This window comes from Peromyscus maniculatus, chromosome 22, assembly GCF_049852395.1.
Source record: "Peromyscus maniculatus bairdii isolate BWxNUB_F1_BW_parent chromosome 22, HU_Pman_BW_mat_3.1, whole genome shotgun sequence".
Taxonomy (NCBI): Eukaryota; Metazoa; Chordata; class Mammalia; order Rodentia; family Cricetidae; genus Peromyscus; species Peromyscus maniculatus.
In genome coordinates, this window is record NC_134873.1 from 37,671,827 (window position 1) to 37,699,089 (window position 27,263).

At 46.6% G+C, this 27,263-nt stretch overlaps 1 protein-coding gene across 2 annotated transcripts in view; it reads left to right on the forward strand.

Annotated features, from left to right (window-relative positions):
• Pxdn (peroxidasin) overlaps positions 1-27,263 on the forward strand; it is a 78,127-nt gene that overhangs the window by 12,719 nt on the left and 38,145 nt on the right. Inside the window, exons 2-4 of one of the 2 annotated variants that reach the window (XM_006989785.4) lie at positions 21,919-21,990; positions 22,833-22,904; positions 26,990-27,061. In XM_006989785.4, coding sequence (XP_006989847.1) covers positions 21,919-21,990; positions 22,833-22,904; positions 26,990-27,061 — 216 coding nt within the window. The remainder of the gene's footprint in view (positions 1-21,918; positions 21,991-22,832; positions 22,905-26,989; positions 27,062-27,263) is intronic. The other variant, XM_016008070.3, reaches the window with a different exon arrangement.

Here is a 27,263-nt window from a genome sequence, read left to right on the forward strand (position 1 = left end):
ACTCATCCACCTACCATCCACTTGTCCCACTTACCCATCTGTCCATCCACCTACCCATCTGTCCATCCACCTACCCATCTATCCATTCATCTACCCATCTGTCCATCCACCTACCCATCTGTCCATCCACCTACGCATCTGTCCATCCACCTACCCATCTGTCCATCCAGCTACCCATCTATCCATCCACCTACCCATCTATCCATCCACCTACGCGTCTGTCTATCCATCCACCTATCCATCTATCCATCCACCTACCCATCTATCCATTCATCTACCCATCTGTCCATTCATCTACCCATCTGTCCATCCACCTACGCATCTGTCCATCCACCTACGCATCTGTCCATCCACCTACGCATCTGTCCATCCACCTATGCATCTGACCATCCACTTACGCATCTGTCCATCCACCTACCCATCTATCCATCCACCTACCCATCTGTCCATCCAGCTACCCATCTATCCATCCACCTACCCATCTGTCCATCCACCCACTCATCCAGCTTCCTCTACCCACATATCCTTCTAGCCACTTGCACACTCATCATTCCATCTATTTACCCATTTACCTACCCATCCACACATTTCTCTATCCATCTACCCACCCGCCTATCTACCAATTCATCTGCCAACACATTCATCAGCTCACCATCCCTTAGTGACTCAAAAAGGGAGTCCTTGTGTGTCAGGTGCTAGTGTTTGCATGCTCTGTGGTCAGGCACTTGCTTTAGGGGAAGGGCTCAAGTCATAAGGCATAGCCAGTAGTACTGGAAGATGCAGCAGTGTTACCTAGTTACTACCCACCCCCTGGTTTAAGTACAGGGCTGATACCCAGCCACCTCATTATAGAAGAGCTAGCTACAGAAAGAGCCTAGTGGAAGGCCTCTTCCCTCCTGTGCTCAGCCTTTGAGAACACTTGTTTGCTGTGAGACTCCCCGAGTTCTGTGTCCAGGTTCATCGGGTTCCCAACAGACTACGATTATTTCCCCAGCTCCCAGGATTATCTCTGGCTAGCATCTGGAGGAAAGAGAGTTCCTCCCACACCAAGGTGGTGCTGTTGTGCTTCTCGGGTGCTCAGGGAAGGGCAGTTCTGTACCTGGACACTGATTGGCACTGGTGTGGGGTGGTAGAGGGTGAGTTGGGGTGACAAGGGATATGAGGAAGTCCCCATACCCTTCAGAGGGACCTCTTTGGCTAAGAGTTGCTTTGGTTCTCTTTACAAGGGTCCATTTCATTTAGAGCTCCCAGAGTGCTAAGGGTGCAGATAGCCTCTCTTGTACACAGAATCTCTTAAGCATTTCTACTTGGTGTATGTGTTTGTGGATTCTGTTTTACTACTGCTTCCTCCACAGTCAGCCTGACTGAGCCTTAGGAAAGCAGCAAAGATCAGCTGGGGTCAGGAGGCCTGGGGTCAGCTCTTCATGCTGGCCTGTGGCCTTCTGCTGGCCAGGCAGCTGACTGACTCCTGGATGGCTGCCCAGTGGGATAACATGATTCACCCATCTGCTTGGCTGCACCCAGAGTGTTCTGGTCTCTATGCAGAACAACCTTGGTTAACCCGCTCAGTTGTTTAGATAACAATGTTTTTGGTACATCTACCATGTCAACTGTGTAAGAGGAAGGGTGACCCTTCATCTCACTGCCAGCCTATCTGTCCAATATGGGGCGGCAGCGGGGGGTGGGGGGGCAGTTTCATGTGTCAGTACAGTTAGGCCACATCTCCCAAACATTGGTCATATATATGCTTCTGTTAAGGTATTTAGATGAGACTAAGATTAAGTCAGTATCCTGTGAGTAAGACAGATTTGCCCCCAAAAACCTGATGGGCTTTGTAGAGTCAATAGGTCTCCCCTGAGCAGGAAGGGATTCTGCCAGCTGACAGCCTGTGAACTTAATTCATGTTCACAGAGCTCCTCTCTGGGGCTAGCCTGCTTGCCCTCCTTCAGACTTCAGTTCCACAGCATCCTCTTGAGATCCCTGACTAACAACATCCCTGCGGTCTGCTGCATGACTCTGATTCTTCTAGATCATAGGTGATTGGATCTGGTTGAGTCCCGATCTAAAGCTAGGGCACTGATCACTACTGCTAAGCCTAGCATAAACGATGCTGTCTCCTCAGAACTTAATCCAGGAAGTATAGAGGGAAAGGATCAAAGGGGTGGTGGACGGGACAGAATACATGTGTCATTAAAGCAGAAGGAGGGCAGGGCTGGAGGGGAGGAAGGGGGCAGTGGATGGGGAAAGGACCAATGAGAACAGATCTTAAAAATGCCGGAAGGAAACCTGTTACTTTGTATGCTAATTAAAAAAAAAAAAAAAAAAAACTTAAGAAACTTTTGAAAAAGGAAGTGGCAGCCAGTGGCAATCAGTAGAGTCGAGAGGGGGCTGTAAGAGAGCAAGAAAGTGCTGCTGGGGGTGGAGGGTGGGACCTCAGAAGAGCAGCCAGCTGGGGAGCTTCCTGAGAGGAGCCAGTGGGCAGCCACCTCTGTCCCTGCTGGGCACCAGGAGTTGTGGAAGGAGGTGAATTCCTGGCTATTGTTTGATTGAAAAAAGGAAGGAGGGACAGGAGAGAAGGGAAGGAGAGCTCGCTCTTGTTACAGAAGCCAGGCCATTGATACCAGGTTTAAAAAGTACCTTAATTAGGAAAACTTGATAATTGTGGGGCCTGTAATACGTAAGGCATGCAAACTCTTTTTCCCTGCACATCTGTAATTTTTTGAAAGTATTTAGTAAAGGAAAATCCATGCTTCCTGTGTCCTTGTGTCTTTCCTTCACCATGCCTTCTCCGTGAGTGTATGGGTTTTGCTGTGTCCGGTGTCTGTGTGTTTCTTCGTGTATGCACTGTGTATGACTGTGCATGCTCCTTTGCATCTGTTTCTGCATGTCTGTTTTACTCCATGTGCCTCTGTATGAATGCTGAGGTCGAGGTGTCCGCTGAGGAGCCCTTCTGAGGCTGTAAGATGTCCCCGAACCATTTTCTTGTTCTACTGAGGGTGTCCGTTGTCTTGTCGAGCTTTGGGCAGTACCCTCTGATGGAATGCCCGTCACAGCCCATGGGAGGAAGCATTGGTATTTTCCAGGTCCAGAAGCAGATTGTGGGAGGGCTTTGAACATTGAGAGGTGTGAGGGACAGAACTGAGCTGGCCAGCACACGCACCAGAGCTGGAAAGATGCCTTGCCACAGAATACCAAAGAACCAGGGGCCTCTGAAATCTCATACCCCAGTGAGCAGTGAGTCACTCCTGTGTCCAGGGAGGGGAAGACACCAGCCCTACACCAAGGCCTGTTCTTCAAATTAGAAGACACAGCCACTCAGCACCTGTGTCCTGTTTTCATAACAGGAAGACTTGTGCAGTCCTCCTCCAGCCTCAGCTCAGGATTCCCTTTCCCAGTGCTGTGTCTGAGTGACTCTGCTGGGAATGGGCCCTCTACCGCAATTTTCTTGGCTGGTTATGATTAGGAAGATGTCTGCCTGGTTATGTTTTCACCAACACACTTGCTTGGAAACAATGAGTTCCATGCTTTGTTGTGCGGTTGTTTTTTTCTGACCTCCTTATTTACTTAGAATAAGAGCTTAAGATATTCTCTCCATTTATTGGGTTGCTGTTCTCACTCTTGGCCCCAAAGTGGGGAACTTTCTAGGGCAGCATAAAACGGCCTTGACAGGAGTCTCCTAGTATGGGTTTCTGGCCAATTATTGAGGAAGCAGGGAGAAACCTGACTTCATTTTTCAGTATCCATGGGAAATGTTTTGGGCTTGTTCCCAGGGAAACAATATACATGGACTAGGGAGGGCATCTGTATTGTTTATTCATAAGACACAGCAGGGGGCTTTGCAGTGATTGCTTGTGTTTGCAAGTGGCCTGAAGAACAGTGCTCTAGTAAACAAAAGCTAGACATGGTTGCACTTCTGGGTCCCAGCCTTTGGCCAGGCCTACAGTATGCAAACTGTGCATTCTGTCCTTCCTTACTCTCTGGGACCTAGGGATGGTTTCAGTCTGGTTTTGTCTAACTAAGCATTTCACACTTTTAAGTGACTAAAAACTAGGCAAGAGTTTTATATTAAATTGACATCCAGTGGGGTGGGTTTTAAGTCCGTTGGTTTGTGATTTGTAGAACCGTAGAAGACACAGTGTGGAGCCACTGGTCCAAAGCTCTTCCACACTGCACGGAAATCAAGGCAGCAGGACAAACAAGGACAGAAAGAGAAGGAATGCAGGCATGCTTTCCAGTGCTCAGCTCATTTTCTCTGTTATCCAGTCTCAACCCAGGGAATAATGCCACCCGCTTGTGGTCTGGGGTTTCCCATAACAGTTCCCATAACAATCATGACAATCCTCCACAGAGATGCCTACAGAACAACCTGATCTAGACGGTTCCACATCTTTGCAGGTGATTTTAGGTCATATCAAATAGACAATTAAATATAAGCATCCAAAGCCAGAATCCTCTGTCCATGGAGCACACGTGGACCTGAAGCCCTCTCTGTGGAGCATGCATGCTCTCTGGAGCTCTCTCCTTACAGCCTGGGTATTCACAGGCTTGGTTTCTCCAGCCTTGCTCATCTAGTTACCTATCTCTTGGTGGGGGGTATCACTCAGTTAACCAGTCACGTGAGAGCTCCCACCACAGGGTTATTTTTGCAGCTTCAGTGTTCTCTTCCTCTTCAATGATGAGTGCGGCACAACTATGCACAGTTCCTATTGGGTACATCTTCATCTTGTACCCGGGGCACCTCTTCCCAGAGCAGCCTCTGTCTGTGGCTTGCATGGGTATCATTTGAAGGGGTAAAGAAACTAGAAGTAAACACCTGAGAGTGCCCATAGCAGCTGGACGCATGTGTGCTGTTCAGGCAGCGTTGTGTACTGCGGAAGTACCCGACTCCCGCCAGGTTAGGGCTGAGCAAACCTAGCACACTGACTTTTCCATAATGAGCAATGCTCAGCTGCTGATGCAGTGCATTCACACATGGTTGCCCAGGAAGAGCAGACTGGATAGGACATGGGCATGTCTGGCACCCCTCCTGTTTGGTGCTTTAGGGAGGAGCTCTTGGCTTGTTAAAAGCCGTGGTTACCATCCCAGAAAACAGTCCTGGCTTTGAAACAGTTATTGTGTTTCTTCAACCATCTCCCACCCCCATCTTTATAAGTCTAGTTGCCCTTGTGCCTATCGCTTTCTTTGTTTTTTAAGTGAGAAGGAAGTGATGGAGGTGACTGACAGACAGACAGACAGGAGGCTGGGGGGGGATGGGCGGGCAACTCTCTCTCTCAGGTCTTCCTTCTTAGGCCCTAGATAATAGATCCTTTTGAGGTACTTCCTGAATCCATTTTCCTCTCCTACCATGTGGAGGTGACTCATCAACCTGAGCTTTGAGAATGAAGTGGACAGAGAACTTGAGGGAGGGCTTTCTGTTCTGTGATGGGAAGCAAAACTGCATTCTTCAAAGTCTCAAGGGGCCTACTTGTGAGTCCAAACAAATACTCCGTATCAGGGTTTATATTGGAAAACCATCTGTGAACAATAAAGCAGGCACGGGGGTGATATTTCACTGTGTGCATGCATATAAGTGCTAAGCCTCTGCTCAGCTCTCCTGAGGCCCAGTGTGGGCATGACTGTTTCCTTATGGTCACAAGCAGAACCCTTGGCCCCACCCCTCTGGGCCTCCTATTCATTCATGACATTTGGTGAAGTCTCACAGAGTTGTTTGTGGAGACAAGATGACTGCAGATTCATGTTGGGCATTTGGGATAACCATTTAACATCAGAGATTGTCACGGGGCACCCAGGATGTGCAGCTACCTTGTCCTCAGAGGAGTGTGGGTGCTTACCTCTGGGCCTTGTGCAGTTTTCCCTGGCCAGTGTCCTTCTCTGCAAGTACAATCCTGTTTGGAGCCCTGTGGAGCTGGTGAGCAAGGCTTGCGAACCCATCTGATGGTACAAGTGGGGTTTCCATAACTGTCCATATGGGGAGCTAGCTTGCCAACAGGGAACCAGTGCAGACACAGGCCAGGACCCCAGCTTCATGCTTCTCCTGGGTTTGTCTTTTGTTCTTGCTGATCTGTGCCAGTTTTAATTTTAGTAACTCTGATAAAGGGAAGTGTATCTGTGTACGGTAGGGAACATGTGCCCAAGAGGATTTGTGGGTACTTGAGTGCTGAGCAGGGTCCACAAAGGCCTCTGCAGGCTGAAAGCATGAGCTAAGAGAAGTGGGGTGAAACTCATTAACTGTCTTGTTGAGTTGTACATTAAAGTTGTGCCCTGGGCTACAGGGAGGTCAGAGAAGCAAATAGAGCCAGCTCTTGCCCTGCTCAGCTGCTGTGTTATCTATGATTAATGTGAAAAGTTTTGCTATTACCTCAATCTCAGCAGCATCTTAATTCCCCTAAATAGTCGGTTCAGTGTTGTCCTGGATCCATCGATTTTTGTACTTGAGTATAATTTCCTTCCTATGTTGCCTGCTGGGATACGCAAGGTCAGACTCTCCCCTCAGCACCAGTGTGGCCCAGCTTTTGTGTGTGTGCTGCCCTAATTATCTGTGAATGAACAAGAGAATCACAAACACAAGGATGTTAATCAGTGTACAGCCTGCTGCGAAATCCCCATGTGACCGTGCTAGCCATTGTGTGTTATCAGTTTGGCTGTTTCTCCGGAACTGCGCAGAAGATGCTGGGGTGCGGGGCAGCTTCCATTTCCCACTCTTTTCATTATTGTAGTTGGCACATATCATAATGAATTTCATTTGCACAGAATATATATAAAAATCACTGTATATTTTTATTTCTAAACCTGTGTGTATATGTGTTTATGTGTGTAGGGACACGTTATGTGCATTTTCAGTGCAGGCCAGAAGATAATCTCAGGTGTTGGTCCTCAAGTGACTTCCACTTTTTATTTAAGGGAGGGTCTCTCCTTGATTTGGAACTTTTCCAAATATACTAGGATTACATGTACATCCCATGATACTTGGCTTTTTACATGATTCTTGGGATAGAACTTGGCTCTTCAGATTTTATCAATAGATCCATCTCCCCAGCTTTGTATATTTTTAATATGAGCTGCATACCTATCAGATTGGGGTTTTATTAGTTACTTTTGTGTTGTTTTGGCAAAACCCTGTGACACATGAGAAAGGAAAGGTTTATTTTGACCCACAGTCTCAGAGGGTATGGTCCATTTCAGCAGGGATCCCTGGCTCTTGGTGTCAGAAGGAACAGCCCATCATGGCAGGAAAGTCCTGGGTCATGATGTCAGAGGGTACAGTCCATAATTCCAGGAAGGGCATACATCATGGTCTCAGAGGGTGCAGTCCATCCTGGCAAGGAGGACCTGGCTCACAGTCTCAGAGTGGTTCAGTCTATCATTGCAGGGAGGGCATGCAGCAGGGCCATACTGTAGAGGTTCCTCACATCATGTGGACCAGGAAACAGCAAAGACTTTGGAACCAGGGATGGGCTCTAAGCTCCTGCCTCTTGTAGCCTACTGCTTCCAACTCCTAAAGGTTCCAGAGCCTTCTAAAACAATCCCACCATCCCAGGAACAAATGTCTAAAATGTGAGCCTTTGGGGAAGGTTTCAGATTCAGACAGTGGGAGTTAATTCACAGTCATTCCTATGGTTAAGTCAAGAGTATTGTTAATTCGAACCCAGCCTAGCCAGGTAGGACGTCACTACTTCCATGGAGAATGGTGGACAATCTGCTCTTGGGCAGGGAGGTGATACTGCCCTATCCTTCAGGATTGCACATTGGAGATACAACTCAGAAGAATGGCTCAGATGAGTGGAAACCCAGGTCTTGCTGTCTGTCAGGAACATGCAGCTAGGCTTGTGTGTAGGAGCTCTGACAGTCTCTCCCCAAGGCAGAGTCAGGACCCACAGCTTTCTCACTGTGTGTGGAAGAGAGCTGTGCTAAAGCACCATGTTCTCAGGCTGGGAGGATAAAGTCAGACTAGGAGCTGTTACTGGGGTGGGACCTATCTCTGCTGTCAGAATGTGGAATGATATCTCTAGAGCCACACTCTCTGTCCTGAGGTCTGGGTACATGGTTGTCACTTTATATCTAAGTTCTGGGGCTGGAAACAAGAGATCCCAGTGATTTTCCATTGCTCAAGCTGTCCCTGCACTGGTGTGGTGATGCCTCTCCTCAGGGGGGGTTGTCAATGCTGACTGTTGAACCAGCAGCCCTGTCCTGCAGTCTGTGCTTCTCAGCCCTCTTCTTCATGATGCCAAAGTCATGACTTGGCACCAGACTGTGCCCCTCCTTAGCTCCTGGCCTATGTCACTTTGGGAAGGAGCTTGGATTCTACCCCCTGGTGAGCAGCATCCTGCCTAGTATTACTGATTAGAACTGATTAGTGGATGCCCCCAGATTCCTGAAAATGAGGGTAAGTTTGTGGACATGATTGACATCACCTCCAAATGCAGCTGGCCTATTGTTCGTCCTCTGACCCAGCAGTAATTCTTACGGACAGACGCATTCATAAACAGAAAGTGGTCTGCACAGAAATCCCCATCGCAGTGCTACTAACAGCAGCCACGGAAGGAAGGTCCTGGATAGCGTTTGTGGAAAGGAAGCAGCAGTGGTCAGCTGTGTGGAGGACAGAGGACCTGGAATAGTGTCTGCATACCGCTTGTATTAGCCCCTCAAGCTGGTGTATGAAAACACCACCAAGGGGTCCTGAACAGTGACTCTAGGTCTGGAAGTGTGAACTCGAGATGCTCCTGTCATTCAGCCCTCCCTGCTTGCCGGCAGCCAACTCTCACTGTGTCTTCTTCCCCTGGCGCAGAAGGCAGAAGCAAGCACCCTGGGGTTTTTTCCCTCCCTAACCCCACATGGGGGCCCCATGTTGAGTGGAAAGCTGAGAATGTATGTTCTACTAATTCACCAAGTAATTCTGATTTCACTTGATAATCATGCCATTGTCAATCACAGAGCCCAGATTCTTTTATTCCAGTCTTAAATGCTATAATAACATTAACTCTCTGAACACATTTACACTGTTATATTTAGGTTATACAATGGTTATGAACAGGTTAAAGAAGCTGCATTGAAGACAGAGATGGAGAGCTCACACAGCCTCAGGGAAGAGTCTGTAAGGGACCAGATCTGAGGTCTTTACGAATGGAACTGCAGGGCTTATAGCCATGCAAGTGCACAGTTGTCCAATGCAGGTCATAGTAACAGCAGGTTCAGGAGTTGGCTTGAAGTGGATTGAGTATCATGGGCAGGAAAAATAGATGCCCCCTGCTTCAACAGTTTCTCAGAATAAGCCTTGAGACAACTGGTGGGTAATCCTGCTAGCTATTCAGTCTTGGTGTGCTACTCCTCTACTCTGAAGGTGAAGAGGTTTTATGTGGTGTGTACAATAGGTTTGGGGGCCTACTTACTTTTGGCACTAGACTTTGGATATGCCCACGTGATCAAAGTTCACAGGTGGTAGGCAACTTTTTTACTTGAGAAAGTTATTTATCAGGCTTTGCTTCCTGGGTGGTGCTGAGTGGTCTCTACACACACACACAAGTGCCTTTGTCTTGCCTGTGCATTTTCACTAAAAATGGAGCCAACTGCTACTTTGTGAAGTAGTCACCCAGGGTGGGTCACAGCCTGAAGCTGTTGTCTTATACCATATGGAGTCGTTTTAGATCAGGGCACAGTCTGATCTCCTCAGTATGTGTGTCCTGCTCCATCCTGGGTGAGAAATAGAACCTTGTGAAGTCCATCCCGCCCATGCAAAGGTAGACTGAGGATCCTTTGGGGATCCTAAGGATTTTATCACTTCAGTCAGGAGAAGGCTTCATGGCAGTCCAGAGATAGACGGGAGGTATGGCACCTGGTGGGATTGCGCAAAGGCAGAGGTCATGGAGCTTGGAGATGAAATCCTCCAATGGACTGTCAGGTCAGGGATGAGGTCCATGTAGCTGAGAGGAAGGTGAGGAACTCTTCCATCATGCTAGCTCTGTGAGCCTTACACCCTGGCAGAAAACAAGACACATTTTTCTCCCACTGAGCTCTCTGATTGGAACCATGTAGAGACCAAGGATGAGCCTTTTGTGGAACAGCCCAGGCCTTTGGAAGTTCTCAGCAGGGTAGGGAATCCAAAGCAAATATTAGCTACTGGGTTTACACACGGCAGAGATGGGAAGATAATTTAAGATGGGCTATTCTTCCCAGTCTGCAGGGCTGGGCGTGCCCCTGTGTTCCCAGGACAAGGCTCATTGTTTCTGCTGGGGCAGGGTTCCGATGAGGGTTCCTGGGTCATTTCCATCCCCCGGCTTGGTGGGTGCTTCAGCAGTCTTAGGAATTGTCTCAGACACTCAGGCAAGGGTACTAGTTATTCTTAAGCACTGAGGGCTTCATATTCCTTCTGTTAAGTGTCTGTGATCCTTTTGAGGATGAACTGGCAGATGGCTGCTTTGGGCACATGGACACAATTCTCTTCCCTGGGATTTTGACAAGGGTACAAAAAACCTTTGGCTTCTCTGCTGTGTATGGCATATTCTTCCCTTGCCATACCCGGGCATTCTGGTCTGATGCAGAGGCACCCCACTGTGCGTGTGGGGTTCGCTCTTTCTCTACACTGGAAGGCTGGCATTATTGTCAATGGACAAAGTGTGGAGAGAGCTGGGCATGTGGCCTGCTGTCTAAACGGAAGGCAGAAGAGCCTGCTGTTAAAGTAGATCTGCATTTTGGTTGCTTGTATTTGGCAACGTAATTTTTGAAAGACTTGCTAATGTAGGTGGGGTTACTTAAAAACGCATCTGTGGAAAAAACTTCAGCCATAAGGAATGAAGTTCTGTCCTTTGCAGGGGAATGGATACAACTGGAGTTAGTCATTGAGTGGATTAAGTCAGCCCCAGAAAGACTGTTGCATGTTTTTCTCATTTGTGGGCCCTGGACTTTGTAGATACATAAAAATAACACATACAGGTTGACGTGAAGATAGAAGTAAGCGGTTTAGGTTGAAGAGGGGAGGGGCCTTGTAGAGGAGTGCAGCAGGAATATGTCCAAAGCACACTGTGCACATGTGTATAAATGCCCTTATGTACCTGCATAATAAGAAGTAGTGAAAAGAAAGAAACGCATTTGTCTCATTTGCGTGCAGTTTTACTTTCGTCTTGAATAAATGGTAAAATTTCATGTGTGCCAAATCATGTTTTAAAATAAGCTTCCTTATGGTTTACTATCAGAAAAAAAAAAAGACACCTTAATTGGATGTGTCTGTTTAATGGATCAGAAAAATTAGGAGTAACTTGGGAGTGCCCGCGGGGCTGTGGTTGCACAGTTCCCCTGTAACTGTTTGCTAGAGGACTTGCTCAGACATGATGGAAGTCTGGGGCTGTAGCCCAGCTGGACTCAGGGGCTTCTGAGAACCTGGAGTTGAGGGCTTAGATGCAAACCCCTGCCTGGGGACAGTTGGCACTGGGACTAATTGCCTTTTGAAAGTGAACGGCTCACAGTTTCAAGTTATTTTCTAAAAAGCTTAAAGTGGAAAATGCGATTTTTAAAAGCCATCACCAGGACCCAAACCCTGAAACAAATAGCTCCTAAGCAGGGTCTGAGCCACAAGCTGCTTTCATGCTTGTCCAGATTTTAAGTCTTTAAGAACTTTGCTGAGCTTTTTTGTTTTGTCTCAAAAAAAAATTATTCTAGTGTTTGTTTATTTATTATTTACTGTATGTGTACATGTGTATATGTTTGTACATGTATGTATGTCACTGTGCGGAAAAGGGGCTTGAACTCAGGCTGTCTGTCTTACCACCTGAGACCTCTCGGCAGCCTGGTTTTGTGTTTTAAAGAAGCTTATTCATGAATGAGTACATCATAGAGCTCTTCTCTTAGAGCTGAGCCTTGTGGCTTCTTAGCATGCCTGAACACCTCGGCAGGGCCTCATCACAGTGCTTGCTCACATGGAAGTTTTGTTTGGCTCATGGGGAGTTCACTAACTGGGCTCACTCTTTTCCAGAGCCCCAGAATCCCAGAAGTGTATGTAAAGTCACAGTGGAGTCCATCCAGAACCCTATCAGGAATTTTCTTTTTCTTTCCTTTTCTTTTTCTTCTTTCATTTGAGATAGAGTTTTACTATATAGCCTTAGCTGGCCTGGAACTTGTTGCATAAAAACCAACATGGCTGCTGTCTTAGTTAGTGAAGAGAAACCCTGACCACAGCAACTCTTTTTTTTTTTTTTTTTTTTTTTGTTTTGTTTTTCGAGACAGGGTTTCTCTGTGTAGCTTTGCGCCTTTTCCTGGAACTCACTTGGTAGCCCAGGTTGGCCTCGAACTCACAGAGATCCGCCTGGCTCTGCCTCCCGAGTGCTGGGATTAAAGGCGTGCGCCACCACCGCCCAGCCCACAGCAACTCTTGTAAGGAAAACATTTAATTGATTTAATTGGGGTGGCTCGCTTATAGTTTCAGAGGTTCAGTCCATTATCACCATGGCGGGGAGCATGGCAACGTACAGGCAGACATGGTGCTGGCTTCATCTTGATCAGAAGGCAACAGGAAGTGGACTCAGTGTCACAATGAGGGAAGCTTGAGCAAAAGAGACCTCAAAGCCCATCCCCACAGTGACATATTTTCTCCAACGAAGCCACACCTCCTAAAATGCCACTCCCTTTCTTTCAAACAACCACAGCTGCTAGTTTACAGAGATCAGCTTGCCTCTGCCTCCACGGTGCAGGGATTAAATGCATGCACCACCACACTAGACCTAACATGGCTTTTGTAACAGCCTGCCAGACTAGATCCAGCTTTCCCTGAACTGTTGTGGTTACAGAGGGTTCACAGGGTACATAGTGAGGAATGCTTCTGGGTCAAGAGGACATCATGTGCCAGGCCCTGGCACCAGGAGCTGTGTCTGACTGATGGGTGGAGGAGGCCTGTGTGCAGTGTGGAGAGGGTTAGGGCTGGGTGTGGAGCCTAAGAAAAGAGGGAGGGAGAAGGGCTTTGTTGTTTGCTTTCTTAGCAGCAGTCATGGCAGTCATCGATAGGCTGATTACACCACTGATACAGACTCCAGCAGGCCTCTGTGGGCCCCACCAGTTGGTCAAGGAACACTCTCAGTCTAGGGGATGGTGGATGGAGTTGGAGATGGGGGAACATATGATGCAGGAGGTGAAGTAGATGTGAAGTCTAGTTACACCTTCCTGCAGCTGGACATAGGAAGGCCAGGGCATCTGAGATGCCCCTCTGAGATTTCCATGCTAAGCTAATAGGAAAGGGTGTACCTTGGGCGTTGGGGGGGATTGTCAGTCACAATGTCAAACATTCCTCTCCTTAAATCATTTGAAAGGATTTTGTTCTAAACACCCTATCTCAAAGAGTTCTTAACATTTGAATAGAAGAAGGGATGTGCTTACGCACACTAGACTTGGATGTTGCAGGTCTCAGCAAAATGCATGACTTCAACCCACAGCAATGTTCAGGAGAATCCAGAGTCTGAAAAGTATGCTCCTGAACTACTGCATGGGTGAAGGTGAAGGAGGTGGGTACGGAACTGCAGGCTGTACCCAGCAGCTTCCTGCCCATCGTGCATGGCAGAGTCTGCCACAGCGCACTTACTTTTTAAATGACTGTGACTGAACACCTTAGTCCCACACAGCTCACAGATGAGAGCAGCATTTACAAGCAGGTCACCATAGGACAGCAGGAACCAGAGAGCATACAGAAAGCAGAGGCCTGGGAACAAGGTTGTCTTGGGACTACTGATGGGAAGAGGAACCATAGGGATGATGGATGCTTACAGAGTGGAAGGGGTTTGCTGATGGAGAGCTGTGTGTGGAGGGAAACAAACTCTCCATCAGCAAGACAGTTTGGCATTCCGGTTGAGGCCATCGTCCTCCTGCACTTGAAGACCCGTGTTCCTTGCCGTGCTTTGCTGTTGGGGGACCTGCAGGCAGAGCGAACCTGCGGACTCCACTGTGCCCTCCCTGTTCTACCCCTGCACAGATCGTTGAAGATGAATCGTTTCAATCAGGAGATGCCCCATATCACCCTCAGACACAATTTAGTGAGCTCAGAAAGGACACTGACAGCTACTGCCAGGAGATGTCTAGAAATGTGATCTCTGGAACCCAGGTAAAGGTAGGAGAAAACCTACTCTACCCACAAAGTTGTCCTCAGACCTTTCCACATGTAGACACACACACACACACACACACACACACACACACACACACACACACACACACACCCGTAGTGGAAAGGTTGTGAATGGCAATGGCCATGAAGCTTAAGCACATCCCTCAGGGCAGGTGAGGTGGACAGATGGGCAGGAAGCTGCTGGGTACAGCCTGAGGAGTTCTGTGCCCACCTCCTTCACTTTCATCCATGCAGTTCAGAAGCATACTTTTCAGACTCCAGATTCTCCTCCTGAGACATGCATTTTCTCCAGCACATACTCAGCCCTGCCCTGTCCCTCCCTCCCCTCTTCTCAGTTTCCATAAGTGTCATTCCAACCCTGGGCAAACAGTTTGCTAATTTACACCACAGGAATTCCCTATCAGCTGCAGATGTGGTTTGCAGTGATCTGTAAAAAACAATGCGTTGATTCCCTCAAGTCCCTCTCACTGCTAACATCTCAAGCTGTAGTCCTCCATCTTCAGCAGGGCTCAGGAGCCCCAAGTAGTTGAGAAAAGAAAGGGGTGTTCACAGCTCCCTCAGCACACAGCCCTCCATCAGCAACCTTTCTTAATTTCCCCCTTTCACTCTGTAAGCATCCATCATCCCTACGGTTCCTCTTCCCATCAGTAGTCCCAAGACAACCTTGTTCCCAGGCCTCTGCTTCCTGTATGCTCTCTGGTTCCTGCTGTCCTATGGTGACCTGCTTGTAAATGCTGCTCTCATCTGTGAGCTGTGTGGGACTAAGGTGTTCAGTCACAGTCATTTAAAAAGTACGTGCGCTGTGGTAGACTCTGCCAAAAGACATCCTGACAGACACAAAACGAGTTGGTTTCTGTGTTATTCCCCATAGGGAATGCTGTCTTTCACTATCAAAGCACCCAATTTTAGCATTATTTTTTCTATTAAGAGGTATTCATTCATAAGCACAGAGGGGTAGAAATTCTTTTTGGTTTTTCGAGACAGGGTTTCTCTGTGTAGCTTTGTGCCTTTCCTAGAACTGACTCTGTAGCCCAGGCTGGCCTCAAACTCAAAGAGATCCACCTGGCTCTGCCTCCCTGAGTGCTGGGATTAAAGGCATGTGCCGCCACCGCCCGGCTAGAAATTCTTTTAGTACAGCCAAATATTGCTGAAACACATGAGGTCTAGTTTTAGGATGTTGTTTCTCACCTCTCATTCAGCTGCCATTCAGTAGCTGTTCAGCATTTCACGATGAGATGCTGGTGTGTCTGGGGCTGGTCATAGTGTGTACTCAGGGTCATGCTAGGAGACGGAGCTTGAACCTGTCCTGTCATAATTCTGATTTTAAAAAGTAGAATGTATTTAAAATATCTCCTCTATAAAGAGAGGAGACATTAAATCCTTTAGGTGAGTGGTGTGAGCTTACATTCCTGGAGGAGTGTTTGTCAACTGAAAATTCACAAGTCACACTCACTCTCAAATGCATGGAGAGCAGAAAAGCAAGGTTAACTGCCCTTGTACTCAGTGACTTTTGACGTTGTGATACCAGTGATATCAGAAGTCTTCTATAACATGTAGAGATACTGAAATTAATTAAAAAAAAAAAAAACCCAAGCTGTGAAGAGAAAGTAGCAATTAAATCATGTCAAGTATACATGCATTCAGTTCAGCTCTGTGGGGTATTTGCAGGCTCTTGCCGGTAGAAACAAGTACCAAATACTAAAATACAAAGCAAAACCCAAGTGAGGTACAGGCTGTGTGGTCTTCATACCTGAAAAGTAACTGTATGTGGTGTGATGTGCTGTCAAGGTTCTTCATCTGTGAGCAAACGAGTTTTGGTTCTCAGACCAAACAGAGATGCTCACTGTTTTTAATTTGTTGACCAAATCATTCTTAATATTAAAATTGAAAAATAAATGAAAACACATGGCACATTTTTAAATGGGAAAAAAAACCCCAACATTGTTGTAGAAGTTCTGTTATTGAAGATTGAAGCAATGAAATTTATACGCTTCAATCCTTAAATATGGCTTTTTTTGTTCATAGCTAGTTCCTTCTGCTTAAGGTAAGCATCATTGAGTGGGGTGTGCCTCCTAAGCTACTGTGGAAGGCGATTCTAAGGCAGGCTTCCCAGAGAAAGATTTAAACTTGGGTTTTGAACTGTGAAAATGGCTTACTGGGTAAGAGTACTTACTGTGTAAGCATGAGGACCTCAGTTTAGATCCTTGGCACCTGAGCTAGGTGTGGCCATGTATTTCCCTGTAACCCCAGCCTCCACACATGCACATACATGTTCACTTGCATATACTTGTGTGCACACACATACTGCCCCAAATCCCAAAGCAACAACCATAACAACAACAACAAACAAAAAAATCTTACATCTTACTTTTATTGTTCTATGGATGTGTGACAAATTATGACTTTTAAGCATTAGTATTACATTTATTTAGTGTGTGCACATGTGCACTTGTATGTGTGTGTCTGTGTGCCATAGCATGCTTATGGAAGTCAGAGGATAACTTTGGATTGGTTCTCTTCTTCTGCCATGTGGGGCTGGGGAAACTTAGGTTGTCAGGTTTGGTGGTAAGCTTGGCCACAGCCCCTTTACACCCCGAGCCATCTCACTGGCCTCATGCGTTATGGTTTTGATGTATAATACCAACCTGAACTAGATTGTCTTTTCAAGCATTAGGTTTTGCTGTCTGGTAGGTTTTATGTTAAAATTGAGATTTTGGAGTGATGGAAAAAGTAAGCAAACACTGAATCAAGACAAACCGTGAAACTCCTTGCTGGCTTTTTAAATGACTCTCCCTGTAGTCTAATGCTGAGCTGGAGTGGGAAACTTTTTATTTCATTTTTTTTTAACCCTGATTGAAGGCTCTTTGCACCCCAGAGGGCTGTGCCAATTCAGAAGGCCGGTGCTGTAACCTGGGGAAGAGGAGAAATGGTGCTGTCTGCTGTCGGGATAGGAGAGTCTGGAAGGGGCTAAGTCTGCTGGGAACTTCCCAGCAGGAGTCTGCTCACAGCTGAGCCCGATTCCCACCCAGTTCCCCAGCAGGAGTCTGCTCACAGCTGAGCCGATTCCCACCCATTGCATTTCTCCCTCTGCTGTGTACAAAGTGACAGGCTTTAGGCAGTTTCTAGTTTCTGAGCGCTTGCTTGCCATGTAAGGGAGTTTCCTCTGGCCTGATTCTAATTGCACCCCCCTCCCCTCCCCTCCTCTCCATCCTCTCCCACACACAACCCACACCCTACCTCCACTCCCACAAACGGCCTTTAGTTCCTTAACCTAATATCCCACTTCTCCAGAAGGGAACCTTGGCTACTTCAATGGTAGCCAGATGGGAACTGTGAGGTAAGCCGTGATCTTGCCCCCAAATCACCATCTGGGGAGCCTTTGGGTGACTGCCTGTGCATTCTGGGGATACTCAAGTATCAAGCTTGCCTAACAGAGAGATTGACACCCGGTCTGTGCCGTCGCCAGGTGAATCCCTGAGCTCTGTGGGGTACAGGCGATACTCAGGATGAACGTTCATGGAGCTTCCTGTCTGAAAAGGCTGCTCACTTGGGATCTGTGTCCTTTATTGTATGCTCCTTGGTCTCACTTCTATTGGTATTTATGATCTAGCATCCAGGGTTTAGAAAAAACAAAAACAAAAAACTGGTGTTCTTTATCATGAAGAGCTGCTGTAAGGGTTTTTCTGGGGTATGGATCCTGGGGGCAGCGGAACACTCATAGTTACTCTCTCTGAGGTTCACACTCAAAGATGTTTTTAAGTAATCATTCTGTTTATGGCCTTCCCAGAACTTTCTAGAATCCACCTCCATCCCTGCTTCATGCCAACTTCATGGGGGAAGTTTGAGACATTCATTACTTGCTGGGAAGTGTTTTTTCCGAACCATGAGGGTGGGCACCAGATGGCCTGATCATTAGCAAGTGGGTGGGGAGCAGTGACTCCATGGCCATTGGCACACTTTCCCTGCTCCTGGTCCCCTGCTCCTGGCCCAGTGGAGGAGAGTGAGAACTGAGAGCCAGGAAGATACTTTGAAGTGCTTTTTAGTTTTGAAGCCTGGGCCCGTGGTTTCTTCTTCTTCTTCTTCTTTTTTTTTTTTTTTTTTTTTTTTTTGGTTAGAGTTTTTGGTAGAACTATTTATTATGATGTTAAAAACAAGAATCTCAGTGTCAACTGAATCGCACTAAAACTGTGATGAGGAGGGCAGAGGACACACACACTCCAGTTCTCTATGGTCTGTCTCCTGAGGCATGTGCAGATGTTAAAGGTCTATTCACACTTAGACTGCTCAGCAGTGATAAGTAGATGGAGGGGCTGGAAAAGAAGCAAATGCTGCTGTAGCCGCACACCAGGGAATGCATGTGTATGAATGCCATTTCCGTATCATACATGTTCACACATGTACAAACACTTCTGTGTGCTGTGACCTTCCTAGCAGATGGAAGGGCATTGTTTTTGAGCGATGTCTCTCTTCCCCCAGAGAGTTTGCTAAAACACACACTTCTGCGCTGTCCCAAAGTTCCCATTTTTGTGCTCTTGGGTGAGACCCAGAATTCCTTTCTGAAAGTCCCCTCTGCCACCACTTCTGCTGCGGCCGCCGCCACTGCTGATGACTGAGGACACCACAGGGCCCTTGTAAAGGGACTGTCTTCCCTGTGGCTCCTTACATAAGCATTCTTTTGGGAGAAATAAAGCCCAGTCATGTGCCTGCATGTCCTTGAACTTGCGGCTCATCCTTGAAGGGGCATTTGGTTCCTTCTGGAATATCCCGTGGCCATAGTGTGTCTCTGAGTTGAAGCATAGAAGTCCCTCTCTTTCCTCTGCAAGATGACAGTGTCTGAAGCTATTCTGGTGTCCCCGTGAGGTGTGGACATGTAGACTGAATTGTCGGCCTGACCTCCTCCCCTTGATCATGCCCATTTTAGCTCTTTTCCTGTGCTGTGATCATCAGACAGAAAAGCCTACAAGTGTACAAGGATAAATGCCTGTCTTTCCCATTGGGTATCCTCCAACGTTCAGCTTGGCTTCCAAGGTCCCATTTCTGCAACACGAAGTGTGTTGCAAGGTATGCAGAGTGAGCTTTTCATCTCAGCTGCCCTTTCCCCATTCCAGAGTTTCACTTTGGTTCATTGAGGTTTCAGTTTGTTAGTTAAGAGCCCTGCCACCCCTTTGGTTTCAGAGGGGACCCCCTGACCCTCTTAGCATCAGCCTGAGACTGGCAGTTCTTGGCTGCTTATGTACAACTTGTGAAATTGCCTTCTGAACTTGCACCAGCTTTGTCTAGCAGAAATGCACTGTGACTAAGGTGCTGTCACATTATAAAACAAGGAAGAAACAGCTGGGATAGCATCTATCCAACTCTGCTTGTCTAGTACTTAGATTTTAGTATGTGGTCACCACAGCCATTGAAACCCGGGCCGAGTGCTCAGAGCCAGCCCTCAGTCCCCAGGACCAGAGGATTGGTGGCCCCAACTCCAGACTGGGGAGCGTACCTTTCATAGCTTTCTCTTTACCCTGCTTAGACTCATCTTCACTGACCAACCCTTTGGCCATCATCCGTGGCTTTCTCGCTTCCGAGTGATCATGCAACATTGTCCTTTGAAATGGAATTTGATGAGTTCGAGATAGTGTGTGTCTGGTTTCCCAAGTTGAGCATGTTTTCTTGACTGGAAGTAGCGATGTGCAGCACATCTTCCAGAGGATGCCACGCGCCTGACACTTGCTTCATTCAGGTCAGAGTTTCTTCCCCGAGTTTGACGTCATGCTAAAGCCTGACTAACCAGGTTGCATTTCTTGACAACAGTTGGTCCGTTTGGCTCCTTCCCTTCCACTGATCTGTTTCCTGTGGACCCCTTCTTTTGACTCTCCACATGTCCCACTGGATGCACTGTGAAGTAAAATCTCACTTAAATGAAAACATCTATGTTAGTACCAAGGAGGGCTGGCCAGGGCAAGAGCAGGGCCCACAGTAAAATCTTAGAGGAGAAAGTGAATAAGGGGAGGAGAGGTTTGGAGGCTGGAATGAAGCTGTGCTACTCTCGGAGCAGAAAGGCAAGCAAGCTTGGTTTGCCCTTCACCTGGAAAACTTGACAGTAGCAAGAAGGACCACATCCCTTTGCTGGCTCCTCAGCTAAACCGCGACGTTAGTGACCCAGATACATTTTGTGAAGTCTCCTTTTGAACCACGAACTGGAACTGATTCTGCAGGTCACTGGCATCTGTTGAATCTGCTCAAGGTAATTAGAGACAGTGAACACTTCAGGTCAGAGGGAATTCTAGGAGAATCGACCTCTCATTACTCTGGCTTTGAGTTATCCCATGATTCCTATTCTATCCCAGGGCTGACAGCAGAGTACTGCAGACTGAGTGGCTTAACCAGATGTGCACAGCTGCGGATGGAGGCCGGAACCCTAAGTCAGGGAACCCCCCTCCCTCACCTCACCTGACCTCTTCCCTCATGGTAGACTTGTGACCTTGAGTAGCTGCCCCACCCCCCATCCTTGTCTATCTGCCTCCCTGTTTCCCTTCTTACAAGGACTGTTGGGCTGGGACCTACCTTTTAACTTGATCTCCTGTGGAAAGACCTCATCTTCATACACAGCCATACCCGGAGGAACTGGGGTTAGGATTTATATGTATGAATTCTGAGAAAACACAGTTCAATCCTCAGCAAAATCCCTGTTGAAGTAGGAGGAAGGAATTTTAATTTTCTAAGATGACCTATTAAAAGTGTGAGTTTCTCTTTATTACTCAGTGACATTTACATGTGTAAATTTAGGTGTTTACAGTGTGTGTGTGTGTGTGTGTGTGTTTGTACGAGTGCCTCTGTGCTACTGTGTATTTGTGGAAGTTAGGAGACAACTTTTGGGAGTCACTTCTCTCCCTCCACCATGTGGGTCCCATTGAACAAACTCTGGTTTGTCGGGCTTGGTGGCAAGTGCCTTTACTCTTGAGCCATATAATTTATATAAATTTACTATAAATTTATATAAATTCACTTTTCAGCTCAAGCTAGAGATGAGCTTCCTGAGAAGGCACATTGTCACTGCCTCGCTGCCCGGAGGCCTTTGACCCGACACTGTCCTGTCTCTGGGCTTGTGACTCTGTGTGTGAGTGGTTCGAATCTTCCCATACTTGCTCTGAGCTCAGCTCCTTCGGGGTTCAGAGCCCCTCTTTGGCTTGACCAGCCCTAAGTTAGTTCCTGTGTGCTCTCCTGTGTGCTGTTGCCTACATATGTGCCCCTCTCTCCCCAGGGAAAATGAGGATCGGTTTTACTACTTTAAGCAGAACTCTGCTTATACACTTGTTTGGAAACACCAGCCCACAGTCTGTGCACAGGATGGCCCTTTTTCCCAATTCCCCTGTTGAGATGACTTTGTGCTTCGAGGCAGCTGGTTAAATTCATGGAGATAACTCTGTCCCTTAGTTGTGTTTCAGCTCATGTCCTTGCTGGTGAAGGCTAAATGTTTCTGTGCTCACAGCAGGTGTGACACCTTGAAGCTATACAGATCTACCTGTGTGTGTTAAACCGAGACTTTCTGGAAGTAGAAAGTTCAGTGGGCTTGGCTGAGGGTGGAATGTGTAGGGCATTCATTCCTGTCATTTTTTTTATGTTTTTTTTTTTAATCTACCCACACTGGTTAAACAGATTTCTTGTGTGTAATGTTCACTCAAAAAAAAGTACTCTTATATGAGAGAGTTCACCTAGAAATGGTGGCCTATGTGATGTCATTTTTAAACATCTTTTCATCTTGAAGTCATTTGTTTAAAGGAGAGCAGCTGTGCATTTCCTACCATTAAAATACATTTCCTATCTCTTTGCAGGGATCTTCGGTTCAACAGAATCAGAGAGATCCAGCCTGGGGCATTCAGGAGGCTGAGGAACTTGAACACATTGTAAGTTAGAACATTTAGTTGGTAGCCAGTGAGAGAAAAAAGGAAGGCAGTTGTACTATGTACCTGTAGGTAGATATCAAATGTTGTGGCCATCCTCTGATTGCCACAGTTAGAGGGGATGAGTGATAGAAGCCAGGATAGTGGAGAAATACCTGCCCTTTGCGTGTAGACCAGCACACCCAGACTTCCTGTAGGGCTAGCTCCCACTTCATACTTCCCTTTGCTGCTTGGGTTGGCCTCAGTGGATACTTGCTTTCACCTCTCGCCTGTATGGCTGCGGAGGACAATCATCTGAGCTCAGGCTGGCTGTAGACAGGGCTTTGGAGCCACTGAGTTATGCCACAGAGCTTTGATCTCCCAGGGCAACAAGGAGCCACCACAGACTCCAGGCTCTTTGAAGTACCTTGAATACACTGAGAAGCTGCTCCTAGGGGTGTGGGAATAAGGAACCACTCCAGCCCTGAAGGGCAGAGTGGGAGGTGGCTCTGCTCCTCATCCTGTGGGAGATTGAATGGCAAACCTCAGAGACATACATCCTATACAAACTGGCCCTTAGTCGTGTCAGAACAAGATTCTGAAACGTGATGGGCTAAAGATGCATACTCCTGTGTCACGGAGGGAGGATTTACTTCTTTAATGTATATGACAGTGGCAGAGAGAGATAATCTGGGAACCTTAGTAACTCAAGCTGGTCCCTGAGCTGGGATTTAATGGCTGCCGGCAGTAAGGTCTTTATTTCATCATTTTCTGACCCTTCTAAGGCTACAGAAACAGTTTTCCTTAGTAAAATTTGGAAGCATTTTTGTTTGTGATTACATGTCTGTTGGCATTTTCTTCCATAGGCTTCTCAACAATAACCAGATCAAGAAGATTCCCAACGGTGCATTTGAGGACCTGGAGAACTTAAAGTACCTGTAAGTTATGGGGCAGCTTTCTACCCCACAAACATGGGCTACCTGCCTTTAGAACATTTAAGTGTAGAACCAAGGTGTGTCCTGTGTGTGAGTCACTATAAAAACCCCATCCCAGATGGTTTTATTTTTAGGTGAGTGAAATTCCAAAGCATGCCGTCATCTGTATAAAGTGATAGGTGATGTGGGCTGAGTGACATTCACATATGTACTGCCTTTGGTAGCCGTGGTCTGGGCACTCTGACTTTCCAGGGGGGCGGGGCAGTGTACACAGCTTGCTGGGGCAGGCACAGCCTCCTGGGGGTATATATACAGAGAGAGAAATGCGTGTTGTAGTATGAGGTTTCAGCTGCTTTTTCAACTGTAAGTGGGTTATGACCATGAGTTACTAATTTCTTTGGAGTGTCACTAATTTCTGGTAATGTTTTCATCTTCCTGATTTTGCTTCATCTTATTTTTATCTGGTTAAGTGTTTTTATATTTTGAATATTCACTTTTATCATTTGAATCATCTCCTGCTTGTTGAAGTCAGCTCTGAAGTTTAGAAAATCATCACTCTTAAAAAAAAAAAATGTTAAAAAGCCAGGAGTGGTGTTTGTGAGTCTAGCACTTGAGAAGTTGAGGCAAAAGGACCACCCGGGGTTTAAGGATAGCCTGGGGTCACATAGAAATATCCTGTCTTGCATTGACTTAGTGCCCTGCCCAGGCACTTACTGTAAATGGGAAGGATTGAGGAAAACTCGGTGTTTCCAGGGGTTGAGTCCAAAATGTGAAGGATTCTTTTAGGGCTTAGATGAATTCCCAAAGTGAGCCATTTTGTCAGTTATTTTTGTTGGGGAAATTGATACCATATTGCATGTAAGCACCTTTAATTTGAGCTGATTTTTAAAACCAGACAGTTTTTTTTTTCCCCAGTGTTGATGTGTACTGGAAATCTGCTTTGATTTCAGATGTCAGTGGACCTCCCTACAGTTCTGTTTTCTGAAGTATATGTTCCTCAGTGCAAATGTTGGTGCAAGCCCTTTCCCAGCTTCTTTGGCGTAGGACGCTGACTTTTGGCGCCTATTCTTGAAGCTGGCATGACAGGCTTTCTGCCCTTCACCTTTGTTGTTGACCACCTTGCTGTTGCAGTCCAAGGTCCACCAGGGAGCCGTGATTTCCTGGAAAGCGGATGGCATCACGTGATGCCAGCATCGCTGTGTGTGCATCTGTATTTTCAACCGTTTTGTGTTTCATTTTATTTCTCCTTCTGAGAATGCACTCAGTCTCAGGAAGTCTGGGGTTCCGTTTCCCACGATGTCTTTTAAATCATACTCGCTGGCCTTACCTTTTGCTTCCCTTCCAAGCGGCCATGCTCTGGCTTCTCCTCTCCCTCCCACAGCTTAGAGTGGGGTCTGGACAGTAGGTCTCCTTAGAGACAGGTCACACCGGGAGACAGGCGGCTAGGACTGGAGCCTAATGCCTCCTTCAGCTTTGCCCAGGTCCTGATGGCTTCCTCCTCCACTTCCCTGGGATCTCATTGGGAGAGTACTTTGATAATCATTATAATAACAGCATTTTAAGTGTTTAAGAATATGTCTAGGGGCTGGAGAAATGACTCAGCTGTTAAGAGCACTGACTGGCCTTCTAGAGGACCAGGGTTCAATTCCCAGGACCCTCATGGCAGTTCACAACTGCCTGTAACTCCAGTTCCAGGGGATCCAGCACCCTCATAAAATACATACGTATGTACATACATACATACATACGTATATACATACATACATACATATTAAAAAAGAAAACAGAATATCTCTAAAATTTATTATTTCAGCTTTGTGGCTATTTGGTTAAGACATGTTTTTTTGGGTTTTGTTTGTTTGTTTGTTTTTCTTTTTAACTGTGAGTAGTCCTTATTTTCTGGACCTTTGTTGCTTCTATTTAGGCACTGGCCACCTACTTAATTTAATTATTTCCCAAAGATGAGATGGGTACTTGAAATAGAGTTCACGGTACAAAGATGGAACATATGAAATAAGAAGTTACAATGAATTATTAGAGCATCAACTGTTGTTTTATTCTTAAGGAAATGCATTGTGCCCAGTGTCTTCATTATTTTTAAAGGTTTTGTTTTGTGGTACCGGGTATGGAAATCCAGAGATTTACCCCTCTACCTCTGAGCTGCACTCCCAACCCCACACCAGTGTCTTTATAAACACACATTCATATATATTCGTTGGATTTAATTATTTCACACACCCTTCAGGACTCCATCTCTCTGCATTAGTAGAGGGCAACATTCTTTGGTATTTTGCTTTAAGAAGTGGACATAGGAGTCAGTGGTAACTCAGGCCTAAGATGTTGACATGTACCAGGCATTTCCTAAAAATCATGTACATAATTATTTAATTCAGTGATTCTGTCCATTTAAGAAGCTGGGATGCAGAAAGATTGAGTCTTTAGGTACATGGTTTCAAAGAGGATCGATTTCTGATGTGGGTTTGGTGTAGGTGCTGGGCTGTTGGTGGGGACGGGTGGGTCCTGGATGGTTTGTGTTAAAGTTCGTGGTTCTTTGGGGGCCACTTTAGTGATTTCCACAGAGGGAAGAGGTTGAGACCCTTTGACAAGGTGCAGTCCCCTGAAGTGGTGGGGTCTTGCATAGACAACAATGAATGCTGATCTGATCCTAGACATGTTATACCCCAAGAATTAAGGCAGAAAATGCTGGGTTTTTTTTTTTTATTTCCTTTTTTCTTACACATCTTTTTGTTTGTTAGTTGCTATTCAGGTTTTTTCAATTTTATTTTATTTTTTAATGTTTATTAACGTTAGCACGCAAAGGGCTGGGCTTTATTATGGCATCTTCATACGTGTCTGTCATTATGCTTTCTCATTTGTTCTCAGACCCCGCTTCCCTCAGTGTGGCTCCTCTCCAGCTGGTTCCCTACTTCCCTCAACCCTGACTTCTGCTTTATTACCTGTATTCATTACCCCCTCTACTTCCTGCCTCCCTTAAGGTATCATTCATTTTCTGCTCTCATGATATTCTCTCTAGTTTCATCACACACACACACACACACACACACACACACACACACACACACACACACGATGTGTGTTTGTGGAAACAGGTAGTAATACTAGATGCTGAGCCATCGTCTTGAAATGTAAATTTCACCTGACAGGGAAACATGGGAGACGTTTGCCTTTGACTTGACCTCTGCCTGTGTCACCAATGAAGACAAGCCACCCAGGGGACAGGGGAGCCATCTTACAGTACCCTTCAGAGCCACCAGGGTGGCTGCCGAGGACTGGGTGATGAGGGGCAGTGCAGGCCTGGCATGTGCCCATGTTGAGAAGTCACACTGAGGTAGCCCCAGGACGCAGGCTAGGTGGCTCCTTCACAGCAGCGGTCCTCACCCATGCTGAGTCAGGTTTCTCTGTAGAGGATCAGGGGTTCAGATTTGATCACTTTTCATGCAGCACCAAGGCAGACAAGGGAAGCTATGGAAGAATAGTTGTATCATGTTCCCACAGACCGTTGGAGGACACTGAGTGAGGAACATCATGCAGTGTTCCCTTGTCATGAAATACGATTATTTGTTTTAATTTAGACCATTTAAAAAAAAAAAAAAACCTAAGGTTCTTTCTTGGACGGTATGCCATTCCAAAACAGACCCTGTAGTACACATGGCTCTTGGAAAGGATTGCGTCTGCTGTATAAGAATGGGGCTCTGGGTGGGAAAGAAATTCAAGACACCTTCAACCCCCTGTTTTTCCAGAGCTGTGCTGGTATTTCTGTTTAGTAGAAAGTGCTGGTTTTGATCTTACAGTCAATGCCTTTTACATGTGTAGGGAAATCATTTTACTTTCCCCAGGCTTTGAAGCAGATGTCAGGACATCAGTAGACACAGTAGGAGGATCTGTGGACCACTTGCTTTTGAACCTTGAAGTCCCAGAGAAGCGACTGGTACTTACAGTGTAATGTCTTGGTTGTACCCCCATGCAGGCATTGACTCTAAACTGTTCTCCGTGTGTCGACTCAGAACCTCCCACCTGGAGTTGAGCGCTCATTGTATGCTAATACTCCTCCGTGTTTCTTGTTTCAGCTATTTGTACAAGAATGAGATCCAGTCAATTGACAGGCAAGCATTTAAGGGACTTGCCTCTCTAGAGCAACTGTAAGTGTCCTCCATGCCATCTGCCTTATTGCCTCCCGCAGGGAGAGATGACTGATTGCATGATGCATGTCTGTACTTCCTGGGGTGCAGGGAGGATGTGCATGACGAGGAGAAGCAGCCGTGGGCGTTTTTCACCCACCTCTCCCACCTCGCTCCCCTGCGCCCACCCAAGAGCAGACATTGCTGTGTTTCTTCTATGCAT